At 36.9% G+C, this 13,811-nt stretch overlaps 1 protein-coding gene across 1 annotated transcript in view; it reads right to left on the bottom strand.

Annotated features, from left to right (window-relative positions):
- The window catches only part of LOC150083705 (uncharacterized), a 70,814-nt gene that overhangs the window by 6,358 nt on the left and 50,645 nt on the right, over window positions 1–13,811 (bottom strand). Inside the window, exon 6 of the mRNA XM_090377445.1 lies at window positions 6,289–6,404. Coding sequence (XP_090233571.1) covers window positions 6,289–6,404 — 116 coding nt within the window. The remainder of the gene's footprint in view (window positions 1–6,288; window positions 6,405–13,811) is intronic.

Here is a 13,811-nt window from a genome sequence, read left to right as displayed (position 1 = left end):
CATTTATCTTCAGAGCCTTTTCGGTTGTTCAAGTCCTCATCATTGTTTATATCCATGTTTACTCCTTCTAGCCATGGAGGATAACTTTTCCCCCAGTTTACTAGTGCCGCCACAGAGGCCAAGCAGTTGAAGTGTTAGTTAATTAGTAGAAATAGAAATACAGGAAACTATAAAGAAAGGTGTTTTCCTTTTTCTGTGTTCTAAATTGTGGCTTTTCAAGTATAAAACTGTTTTTAAAGTAAGACTGTTGAAAGAAACAAAGAAACTTAAAATATAATTTCAATCGCTTACTTATATACTTGGATTTCAGGAAAGCCTTTGCAACATGGAAGACTGTTGTACAAATTGGAGCAGTATGGCATTAAGGGCAAGTTGATGCAATGGATAAAGGGTGGGATATGGCAGAGAGTAGTAATAAATGGACACTGCTGTATCTGGACTAATGTCAGTAAAGACAGTATGCTACTGCAACAGAGTCTAGAAAAGTTAAGCAGATCAGCTGAAAAGTGGCAACTAAAGTTTAACATTGACAAAAGCAAAGTAATGCATATTGGTAGCGGTAACCCAAGAGAAACATAACAACTGTGTGTTACTACACACAGGAAGGTGGAGAATGAAAAAGGCCTGGAGGTAATTATGCAGTCAGATATGAAGTTCTCTGAGCAGTGCAGACGGGCTGCCAGAGCAGGTCATGGAGTTTTGTGAACACTATATAAAGATATGGGCTGAGAGGTGGCAAATGAAGTTTAACATTGACAAATGTAAAGTACTACATATGGGAAGCAGTAATCCCAGAGTAATGTATCAAATCTGTGGTACCACACTGCCAGTGGTAGAGAATGAAAAGGACTTGGGGGTAATTGTGCAGGCAGATGGTCTGCAAGAGTAGCTCATGGTGTCTTGTCAGTGATATACAGGAATTTTTCTAGCAAGGATAAGGAGGTGATTATCTCCTTGTATAAGGCAATGATCAGGCCACACCTTCGGTACTGTATACAGGTCTAGAGGCCTCATTTTAAGAAGGATGTACAGCTGTTGGAACGAGTACAGAGAAATGCAACAAGATTAGTGAATGGAACAAAGGGTTGCTCTTATGAAGAAAGACTGAAGTTTTGTAGATTACAGTGTCTGGAGACTAGGCACCTGCGAGGTGATCTGATTGAGGTGTACAAAGCCTTGAATAGTTTGAGCATGCTCAATGCTGATGAGATTCTTCCTCTTGCTCAGAATGATCACCTGAGAGGGCATAAATTCAAATTGAGGAAAGACAGTTGTAGGATAGATGTGCAGAAGTTTGCCTTTAGCCAGTGGGTAGTTGATTGGTGGAAGAGACTTCCATCTTTTGTTGTGGAAGTTGAGAGCCTAAATAAATTTAAGGCTGAGCCAGACAGGTATTTGCAACTAATGGAGGGGTGAAATGGGAGCGGTTTTTTTTTTTTTTTTTTTTTGCTGATGCTGCATAAGTTTGCTTTGTTGCATCGTATGCCTCTACTAATGCTAATGTTACTTTGCATCAATATTTGCAGAAAAACTCTTTGTCAATAAGAAATTATGGGAATGAAGTTCAAAAATATGTAATTAACAATACTGAAATTTTGCGATTATTTAATGAAAAAACATTCAAGCCTACAGGTGAGTAAGGCTCCTGGAGTTGATGGCATATACCCTATAATTTTAAGCAAGGTGGCAAGTGAGTGCATTGAACCATTAAGGCTAATTATGAGAGCATCACTGGACTCACGAGAGATCCTGTTGGATTGAAAAAGTGCCTATGTATCTCCAATATATAAGGACAGTTCTAAGAGTGTAGTGTAAAATTACTGATCGGTCAGTTTAACTTCAGTAGTAGGGAAAATCATGGAGGCAATGATCAAGGATTCAGGATCATTTAGATAGAAATAGAATTCTGAGGGATATGCAGCATGATTCTGTAAAGGGAAAATGATGTTTAACAAATCTGGTTAACTATTTTGATAGGATCACTGATGAGCTGGATTTAGGGAATAATTTTGACATTATATAGATTTCAGCAAAGCATTTAACTCAGTCCCACATGATTGGTTACTTTATATGCTGGAACAAACTGGAATCACAGGAAGATCCTTAGATGGATAGCTTCAGGGTAGGAGGCAGAGGGTTGTGATAAATGGTTATTCTTCAAGGATCAGTATTAGAACCACTGTTTTTTTTTTGATTTTCTTAAATGACATCTATGAAGGGATAGAAGGCATGATGTATAAATTTGCAGACAATGTAAAGATCGGTAGAGTAGTTAATGATCACTGCCAAGCAGAGCTTTTTCAGATGGGATGGTCAGAAAAGTGGCAGCTATGCTTTAATTCAGCAAAATGCAAGGTCTTCTACCCGGGGAACAACAACCCCAAAATAACTTATACACTTGGAGTTAAAACTAAAGTCAGTAGTGGAAGAAAGGGACTTGGGAGTTACGATATGGTCAGATATGAAGTTCTCCGAGCAATGTAGACAGTTTTCAAGGAAGGCTTGTGTCCTATTGATGATTTATCGAACATCTGCCAGTAGAGATAAGGACACCATGCGCCATCCTGAGGAGACTTGATTGAGGTGTTTAAGGCTCTGAGAGACAAAAGTAAAATGAATGAGAAGGAAATTTCATGGTTATAAATGATTCTAGAACTAGGGGCTATAAATTAAAGTTACAAGGGGAGATATTTAGAGTGGATTGCAGGAAGTTTCATTTCAGCCAGCGGGTTATAAATTACTGGAATAAGTTACCTACATGGGTGGTTGAGGCTGACAGTTTGGGGAAATTCAAAGGTCAGCTGGATAGTTACCTATGGAAGGATGGAAATGCATGGGTTGTCTATTTTCTTTTCTTTTATTATTTATTATTATTATTATTATTATTTTATTTTATTTTATTTTTATTATTATTTTACTAGGTTTTTTTTTGGCTGGTGCAGCATAAGCCTTAGGCTTCCTTGCACCATATGGCCATTACTAATACTAAGACTTTAAAAAAGGTAATTCATAACATACAGAATACTCTATGATAGAGTAGGATTTCCATTCTAAAAAAAAACAAAAACAACCTATCAAGTCAATGATCAAAAGCACAGACTGAAGCAGACAATCCATCCACAATCCTAACATTCAGAATCAAGAATTCTGCATAAAACATTCAGAAAGCAGTCATTCATAATTATTCACAATATATGAGTAATATAAAAGGCACATGAAATTAACTTCTTGATTTTGCCAGCAGCGATTGAACTCCGGGCTATTAGCAGCAATTTTGTTTTTGTTTATAGGTTGGCATATTTTTATTTATTTATTTTTTTTTTTTTTGTTGTGTTGAGGTTAATTTATGTACATGGAATACACTTTCAATAAAATTGAGTTTTGTTCTAATTTACAGCTCAGCCCAAAAATTTTAACTATGATTTCCAAGCTTTTACTTTTTAACTATTATTTGCAAATTTTTGAAATTTCATTTCTCAACATTCTGAAAATTATGGCACATATTCATGCACACTCTCTGAAATATACAGTGGTGGACAAAAAAACTGCATCATTTGTGAATTTTGCAAATAATGTGTTTTGCACTGCATTGTGGGTTGCAGAAATGTTCGAAATGCATTTGTTAGCATTAGTAGAGGCATTCGATGCAAGAAAGCAAGCTTATGCAGCATCAGCCAAAAAAAAAATAAATAAAATAAATAAATAAAAAAAATAATAATAAATAACCACTTCCACTTCAGCCCTCTGTTCGTTCGAAATACCTGTCCAGCTGAGCCTTAAACTTATTTAGGCTATCAACTTCCACGACAAGGGATGGAAGTCTGTTCCACCAACCAACCACCCGATGGGTAAAGGCAAATTTCTGCACGTCTATCCTACATCTGTCTTTCCTCAATTTGAATTTATGCCCTGTCAGGTGATTATTCTGAGCAAGAGGGAAAATCCCATCAGCATTGAGCATGCTCAAACCATTCAAGGCTTTATACACATCTATCAGATCACCTCGCTGGTGCCTAGTCTCCAGACACTGTAATTTGCAAAACTTAAGCCTTTCTTCGTAAGAGCACCCCTTTGTTCCATTCACTACTCTTGTTGCCCTTCTCTGTACAATATGGGATATATATCTCTGCGAATGAAATCTAATAAAAAGACTCCACTTGATATACCAAACTGCCATAAATATCTTCCCAAAGTGTAAAATGCGTAATTAATGGAAATATGAGAAATCATACAAATGGCAATCATGACAACCACACATTTTATTGCATTTATTATAAACTGAAATGACAAGTTAACATAATAGTATTATGTACTGTAAATCAGCAAAATAAGTCCTCAATATTTTGTTGTTCCTCCTTGAGTTTCAATTACAGCTTTGCAACGATCTGGCATAGAGTTAATCAACTTCTGGATATATGGTTGCCAATTTCATGGTACCACACCCTTATAATGCTCTCCAGCAGCTGAATCTTATTTGTTGGCTTCTTCTGAGCAATTTTAGACAACATTATGTACTAGCAATTTTCAATAGGGTTCAAATCTGGACTTTATAATAGTGTCAGTTCAACACTGTAATGCCAGCATTTCTGAGGTATGACTGTACCTTAAGGGAGAAAAACGAGGGGAAACATTGGTGTAAATATGTTTTAAGCCTTGTGCGACAAGAAGACAAACTCGTCATAAACTTACCAATTTTGCTGTGTGGCAGTTTGCTGGTCCTGTTGAAAAGTGCAGTTTTGGGCATCTGTGTGGTGATCCCTAATAACGGATTTCTGGCACTCCTCAAAGACAGCAGTGTAGATTTCTGCATTCACCATTCCATTCCATTAATAAACTGAATTGGTCCACCCCTCTGTTCGTTATGCATCCCCAAGGCATCTGACCGGTGGTAACTTTACATTCAGCGTTATTTGTAAAATAATAAGAGAAGTTTACCTCAATGTAGTACGTAGAACACTTCCATATGATACTCTCCAGAAATTAAAACGAAAAAATCGAAACACTTACATGGAAGAGTAACAAATAATTTAAAAAATAATTAAAAATCAATTTAACACAATAAAACTCAATTTAACACAATTAAAACTCAATTTAACACAATTAAAAATCAATTTAATGCTATTAAAAATAAGAAAATTAATTAAAAGAATTTAACAAAAAAATTTCAAAACGATTTTCCTTCCCAAAGCTGACAACGCTTTTCGACTGTATGTTGTATCTTTCGATTTTTTCGTTTTAATTTCTGGAGAGTATCATACGGAAGTGTTCTACACTCTACATTGAGGTAAACTTCTCTTATTATTTTACAAATATTGATATAACGTAGAATGTATTGGGCTTAACAGCTCTGATTCACAACTATCTAATTCAGCATTATGTAGTCAGGATGGCATGCCTCCGATTTTTGCCTTCTGACATATTGCTTCCCATCCGAGCCATGCAAGTTGAATTTTGAATCGTCAGAAAAGATGGTGTCTCATTGCTCTTTTGTCCATGAAACATGCATTTTAGCCCAAGCAAGTCAATTCTTCCTCATTTGTTGGGTCAACAAAGGCTTCTTCTTGGGCCGATAGGCATGCAGACCACGTTCCAAAAACAGTCTTTGGATAGTTTGTGCACTTGTTTCAACACCAGAGGTCATCTTGAAGTCCAGTTTTAGATCAGGAGCACTGGCATAGCCGTTTCAAATATCGATCTTGAGAAGGTGTAGTCACTCTCTTACAGCCTGATCCAGGTCTTCTCTTCACATCACAGGTTTCACGCTTTAATTTCAGCACCCGGGATACTGTTGACTGGTAGCAGCCTGTTTTATCAGCGATAGCACATGTAGAAAGCCCTTCCTGGGACGGAACAACAGCTGCACTTTTTTTTTTTTTTTTTTTTTGGTGTCAACTGAACATATGGAGCCATGTTACGCCTCCACAAAACAAGGTACTAATGAGTGTGTAACCCTTCCAATGCCATATTTATAGTAATGGCAGATGCAATATCTCTCAATTACTGTATGATTATATAGAACCTTATCTCACCCAATATCTTTGCTTTGCTACAAACAAAATGACTGTAATCAAACATAATATCTTATACGTTTCACTACAAATTTTACTTTTTTTTTAAGGTGATGCAGTTTTTTTGTCTGCCACTGTAGGTGGAAGCAAATGTGTTGACAGAAACCCAAAGGATAATTGTTTTTTATGATTCAATCAAAATTTCATTAGAGATGGTGTCTGAATCCTATAGCTAGTATTATCAATTTTGCAAGACAGATAAAACCAAACATATACATACCTTATAGAGATAGGTTTTATTGTGGCAAGGGCCTTCATCAACAAGCAAAACATATTCTGGAGCTGGCCATCTCCGCTTGCTACACAGTTCCATCAGGAATGAAACAGGATGCTTACCTATATATACCATGTAAAATTAGAATGGCTCTATTTTGGTGCAATATTTCATTTCTTCAATATCTTATCCTTAATTTCCATTCATCACAAGCATGCCTCATCAACATTTACTTAGTCTAAATATAGAAAAAACCTATGGCAACAGAAGGCTTGGCATAACTTTTGTGAAATATGTTGAATTATGTAACTTAAGTTAGCACTGCATTATAGAGAGAGGGATGGGGGAACTTTATTTCACCTTACATTTTGTTGATTTTACTTACCACTTACAGTACTTCTGATAATGTTGATAGATGATGTAAAAGAAATATCAGTTGTATAACAAAGACCCCTATTTAAGAATGGATACTGTAATTTACTTATGAACTCAGGGCTTAATCAATTTAGGCTTACATAATTTTTAAAATTCTTTGTAATTTTATTTTACACTGTTCTTTTGCACTCACTTATTGTATTTCCTCTTTTTTACTCTTTCAATTACAACCTTCACTGAAAATTAATACTGAAAACAATATTGCTCTGCATCCATTATAACTACAAAAGGATTTGACTGGCATTATCTGAAACTGTTTGTGTTTCTACCACACTATTGAACATTAATAATGATTTTAAAATTACTGTAATAAGAAAGCATTTAATAAATTATCTACCTACCTTTTCTTGAGGTGTCAAAACAGGAAATAGTCACTGGGGGGGCCTGATCCAAACTGTAAGGTGGATGGTAAGCAACAGCATGTGACCTGTGCGCTTGTGTGTTGTCCTGAAGAAGCAACACACCTCTGGAAAGTTTTCTGTGGCATTTTTCCTTGATGAAACCCCTTAGGTTGTACAGTAGGGATGCATATGACTCTCCAGTGACAGTCTGCTTGTGTTCCAAGTAGTGAATGTACAAAATTCCCTCAGCATCCAAAAAATGGTGGCCATAATCTTGCCAGTGAAGGTTGTGTCTGAAATTTTTTGGGTGGGGGAGAACCTTTGTGCTTCCATTGCATTGATTCTTGCTCGGTCTCAGGATTTCAGTGATGAACCAACGTTTCATCATCTGTAGCAGTCCTGGAGATGAAAGTTTCAGGATCCCTTCCATAAAGCTCTAAATTCTCCTCACAACACACTGTACTCTGAATTGCTTCTGCAAAGGGGTCAGAAATCTGGGGACCCACCTTGCACTGACTTTAATCATCCCCCAAATGTTCATGGAGGATGGTTATAACTGTTCCCTCAGATATCTGACACTCCCTAGAGATTTGGGACACCTTTAAATGTCATTCAGCACAAGGGTTTCCACAGCTTGGCACATCTCTGGAGTGGTCACTGTCACAGGCCTTCCTGGACATGGATTATCTTCAATGGACTCTCTATCCCACTTGAATTGTTTTGACCAGAATTTCAGTTGGTACTCTGAAGGTGCACTGTTGCCATACACAGCCACCATCCTTTCATGACGGCCCATTTCCTTCTTTGACGAGAAACTTAAAATGACTGAATGATGCTCCAATTTCAGCAAATCCATAATTTGATACAGCTGTCTTCCTTCTTTCTGTTCATCATCACCAGCCATTTTCAATCCACTGCAGGATGAAGGCCTCTCCAGCAACTTTCCAGTTCCTTCTGATTTGAGCACTGGCCATCCATTTACTACCCAAAAATTCATGAATTTCATCTATCCATCTCCGCCTTTGTCTTCCAGGTTTTCTTCTAGCTCCTCTTGGGTACCATTCTGTTATTTTCTTAGTCCATCTGTTATCATGTCTTCGAGCTATGTGTCCTGCCCAAGCCCATTTTAGTTCTTTAGTTTTGATAAGAATGTCCTTTACTTGAGTTTGCTGCCTAATCCATGTGTTTCTCTTCTTATCTAACAGTCTGATTCCCAATATAATTCGTTCCATTCTTCGCTGTGTAGTTCTCAGCTTCTCTTCCATTCTTTTGGTGAGTGCCCAAGTTTCACTTCCATAAGTCATGGTGGGGAGTATACACTGGTTCATTATTTTAAGTTTCAGACAAACTGGGATATTGCTCTTCAGTATGTGACTATATTTCCTGAATGCTATCCATCCAAAATTTATTCTTCTCTTGACTTCCAGCCATTTATTATTATTACAGCTAATAACTTGTCCCAGATAAGTATATGACTCCACCTTTTCAATTACTGCTCCTTCAATCATTATTTCCCTTTCTGTGGTATACTTGTTCATCATTACTTTTGTTTTAGCCATATTCATCTTCAGTTCAAAATCCTTACTAACTGTGCATAACTGATTAAGATTTTCCTGTAATTCTTTGGGATCTTGGCTTATGACCACAATGTCATCTGCAAATCGTAAATGGTTTAGGTACTCTCCGTTCACACTGACTCCTTTCTGCGACCAGTCAAATCTCCTGAAAGCTTCCTCAAGGGCAGCAGTAAACCGCTTCGGAGATATTGTGTCTCCTTGTCAAACTCCTTTCTCGATTTTAAATTTGCTACTGTCTTTGTCTAGTCTAATAAAGGAGGTAGCACTCTCATATATTTTCTTCAAAATCATAATATATGGGGTATCTATGCCTTGTCTTTCCAGTGCCCGAAACATTGCCTTATGCTGTATGGAGTCAAATGCCTTTTCATAATCCACAAATGCCAGGCATAATGGTGTTTTATATTCATTTGCTTTCTCCATTAGCTGTGATATTACGTGAAGGTGATCCATAGTTGAGAATCTTGTCCTAAAGCCAGCTTGCTCTTTCGGTTGATTCTCATCAAGTATTCTTTCTAATCTGTTAGTAATGACCCTTGTGAACAACTTGTAGATGTGGGATAACAAGCTAATTGGTCTATAATTTCCAATTTCTGATTTATCTCCTTTCTTATGCAGCAAAACTATGTTTGCATTATTCCACTGCTTAGGTGTCACACCTTTTCGAATGCACTTTGTGAAGAGCCTTGCCAGCTTTTGTGTTATGTCTCTTCCTCCCAATTTTAACAACTCTACAGTAACTTCATCTTCCCCCAGGGCTTTCCGATTCTTCATTTTCTTCAATGCATGTTCTACCTCATCAGGAAGAATATTGGGTATGTCGTATGTGTTGCTACTTTGCAATCCATCTTCCTCACTGCTGCATTCATTCCCTCGCTCCTTGTATAATTCTCTATGGTAGTCTTCTGCTATTTGAATTATGCCCTCTCTGATGTTTATAAGTACACCATTGCTATTCTTCAGTTTCAGTATTATTTGTCTTTCTGTATTACTGCTCATGGCTGCTGATTTAAATCCTTTGTTTTCCCTTAATGCTTGTTCTACTTTTCTTGTGTTAAATCTTCTTATGTCCTCTCTGAGTCTCTTTCTACTGGCTTTGCATAACTCAGTATACTCAATTTTCTCCCTGTCAGTGTTTTTCTTGCTCTTCATTTGTTGTCTTCGGTTCATCACGACAAGTGTTTCTTGACTAATTTTTTCTTCTTTGGATTTCTTTTTCCCTATAGGTTTCTTGGGCTTTATCACTTTCAGAAAGTTGTAGTATTCCTCGTCTGCAGAAGCTCAAACTTGTTCTTAAGTTCCAGTACATACTGCTTTTTCTCCTCCTCTGTTATCTCAAAAACCTTTGTATTATTTACTCGAGTCAGTTTTTTCCTTTCCTTTCCTACATCTATATCAAGTGTACATCTTACCATTCTGTGATCACTTCCAACACTTACCTTATTCAGGACGGTAACATCATTCACAATATATCTTCGGTTAGTGAGGATGAAGTCGATTTCCTTAGTTGTTAATCCATTTGGACTCTTCCATGTCCACTTTCTGTTCACCCTTTTCTTGAAAAAAGTGTTCATTACTGACAGTCCTTGAGATTCTGCAAATTCCACAAGTCTTTCACCTCTTTTATTTCTTTCACCAATTCCAAAATTTCCTATAGTTCCTCTTTCTGTGCTGTTTTGCCTTTTTCCAACCTTAGCATTGAAGTCCCCCATAATAATAGTGTAGTGGGTTTTCTGCTCATCTAGAAGACTCTCAATTTCAGTGTATATTTCTTCGACCTCTTCATCATCACGGCTCGATGTTGGTGCATAAATCATTATAATCTTTAGCTTGTACCTCTTAGAAATCTTGAATATTAGTCTTGACACCCTTGGTGATGTACTTTTGAATTCCAAAATGTTGTTTTTAAAATCTTTATGGACCAGAAACCCAACTCCACCTTCACTCCTTTTACTGTTTCCATTGGTGTACAGCAGATTTCCACTTGATAAACTTATAAGTGATTCATTTCTTCTTCTTGTTTCAGCCAAACCGATGATATTCCAATTCACATTTTCTAATTCCTTTTCCAGCTCTAATATCCTGTCTTCACCGATGAGTGATCGTACCTTATAACAGGCCAAGTTCAGTTTCCGTGCATGGCAGCCTGGTCATACCCAGAGATTCTTAGCACCCTCTGCTTCCACTCTGATCCTCTCGCTGCTGTAAGAGGGAGAGTGAAAGCTGCTGGGGACTGAGGGCCATTTGTATTGTTGTGCTCTCATTGCTGGAGGGTTTGGTCTTTTCCTCTTCGCGCTGACCAGGCATCTTGAAGAGAACCACTCTACACGTTCGTTGCCACCTAAGTGACGTAACAGGGCTTACAATCGAGAAGGTGTGCATGAGTGGATTTTAGGGAGGCAGGCCAACCGGACTTCTCCTAAATCTTCTGTAATAGAGAGATATTGGATCCATCAGTGTTTTAGGCTGAGTGTCTGATAACACACAGGATACCTGTTCCCCTCTAAGCCCCTTTTGCTTGATAGATGTTTGTAAATTTCATGGTATGGAGCTAAGCATGTTGGAAGCTCCCTTTTGAACTATGCGCTCCTTTCAGTTGAAGGATCTGCATTAAAAAAAAAAAAAGATTCTAATTGCTCGGCTAAGTTTATGCCTTCCCATATGCTTTTTAGTTTAAAATTTAGAACTTCAGAATTTTCATCTGCGCTATCATCCTCTGAATTCATTTGGTTTACCTCCGATGCCATTTCCACCAAATCTGCCTTGCCAGCTTCTTTTTCTACCAGTAATTTTTGAATATCTTCAGTAGTCTTATCATCAAAACCTTTCCCTCCTACTTTCTTAGCAAGCCCTACTATCACACTGATTCTGTTTTCTGCCGGTTCGAAAATATTTCCTGAATGAATGGACTCTGGCCATACATTGTTCCAACATACATGTGCTGACAGTTTTACTTCTTTGACCGATAAAGTTATGATTCTGATACAGTCCACAATTGAAAAATGTTTCCATGCCCCTATCACTTCGATAGATTCGGAATAATTTTTTTCCAAAATCCATTGTAATGATTTTCTGATGTAATGAGTTTTAAAGGTGGATATAATGCTTTGATGTAAGGGTTGAATTAAAGAAGTTGTATTAGGTGGTGGGATCATTACTTCAACATTTTGGATGACAAATCTTTTTGATGGCCTGGCACGTTATCCAATAGCAATAAAACCTTTGAAATCTAGATTTTTTCTGCTTTAAATAGTTTTCTACAGCTGGCACAAATCAATTTAGAAACCATTCTTTAAATAAATCGGCAGTTATCCAAATTTTGCTTAAGTTTCTTAGGCATAATTTAGGGCTAGAATTTAATTCACAACAAAGAAAATATTCCAATACAGTTCTTAAGAATAAAGTTTAGTAATACACCCAGAAAATAAAAACAATCAAATAAAAACCAAAATAACTTTACAAAAACCTTAAAAATCATGAACTGCACGATTCAAAGTCACAATTTTTTTATGGTCTCAAACAAGCACAAGTTCAACAGCACAGAACCTAACATGGGGATTTCTCAATCTTTTTTTTTTTTTTTTTTTCCCAATAACAACTATCAAGTCAACAGAGGAGATTCACAAAAAAGAATGGATATGTTTAAAAATTACATCCAACATAATAGTAGGTTTTCTCTGCACAAAATCTCAAAAATACCATGTTATAAGGGATTGCCTGTACATGTATACATATAAAGAATGTTATTACATTAAACATTTGATTTCAGAAAGATACACAGTTACATGCTGGTGAAAGGTGGCTCAGAAAAGTAGAATAATACAGATATCTGTATTATTCTACTATTCCGCTCTTTACTTTAGGTAACATCTAAATTTTTATGCAAGTCCAGTTGAGAAAATCAACTCACTGAAGTGTTTAGGTCAAAACAAGGTGTATATATACTGCATTCTAATATACTCTAATGCATTACTGTTTTGATATCCAAATATTGTATTACATTAGAAATATTACCATCATTAAGGTATATAAATAAACATTATCAAAATTTTGTTAATAGAGGCATATGATGCAAGAAAGTAAGCTTATACAGCATCAGCCAAAAAAACCCAAAAAACTTCCCACTTCACCCATCCATTTGCTCCAAAGTTTGTCCAGCTCTTCATTGAATTTATATAAGCTAGCAACTTCCACAACGGCAGACAGAAGTTTGTTCCAGCAATCAACCACCGGCTGGCTAAAGGCAAATTTCTGCACATCTGTTCTACAACTGTCTTCTCTCAATTTGAATTTATGTCCCCTCAGGTGTGTAATCTGAGCAAGAGGAAGAATCCCATCAGCATTGAGCTTGCTAAACCCATTCAAGGCCTTATACACTTCAATCAGATCGCCTTGCAAGTGCCTAGTCTCCAGACACTGCAATTTGTAGAACTTAAGAACTGTTCTATCTCGGCAAGAGCAACCCTTTGTTCCCCTCTCCAATCTCGTTGCTCTTCTCTGTACTTGTTCCAGCAGCTCTACATCCTTCCTAAAACGAGGCCTCTAGACTTGTATGCTCAAAGTGTGGCCCGACCACTGCCTTATACAAGGGGATAATCACCTCCTTATCCCTGCTCGCAAAATTCCTGTATTTCCAGTGTTTTCCATTATTTTTGTCCTGTATTATATAAACAGAATTAAATAGTCGTCAATTACAAATGCAAGGATATGTATCTAATCGATTCTAGACTTGAATAAGAAATATGGTGTGTCACCTCTCATCTAAGTTTTCTTAGAAAAGCCTTATTGTGTGCATGTTAGGGAAATATGAACAAGGAGTCTGCACTAATGGGCAGTATTGGAAATTTTACAGAAGAGGACAAAACATACTGTTAAGATTTTTAAGAGGTGCGAAAAGCACAGTTCTGTGTGTGCATGAGGATGCACATTACATCACGAAAGTCAGTGTCTGTCTGACAGTATTAAAACGTAAAGTAATATAACAAACAACAACAAAGTTTATAATGAAAAAATTAGAAAAAACTGCAAAATAGCCAATATAATATAACACACATACACAAAAACAATCCTTACTATTTATTGCACGCATATGTATATCAGGTGTAGCTACACCATAGCTCACAAGCTGCATCCATTTCTTTGGCACTCTAAGTGTTATCTCAGAGAAATATGGGCT

This window comes from Mastigoproctus giganteus, chromosome 7, assembly GCF_048544385.1.
Source record: "Mastigoproctus giganteus isolate SK-2022 chromosome 7, ASM4854438v1, whole genome shotgun sequence".
In the NCBI taxonomy this organism is placed as follows: Eukaryota; Metazoa; Arthropoda; class Arachnida; order Uropygi; family Thelyphonidae; genus Mastigoproctus; species Mastigoproctus giganteus.
Note: the sequence above shows the minus strand (reverse complement) of the source record. Positions and strands in the feature narration are given on the sequence as shown.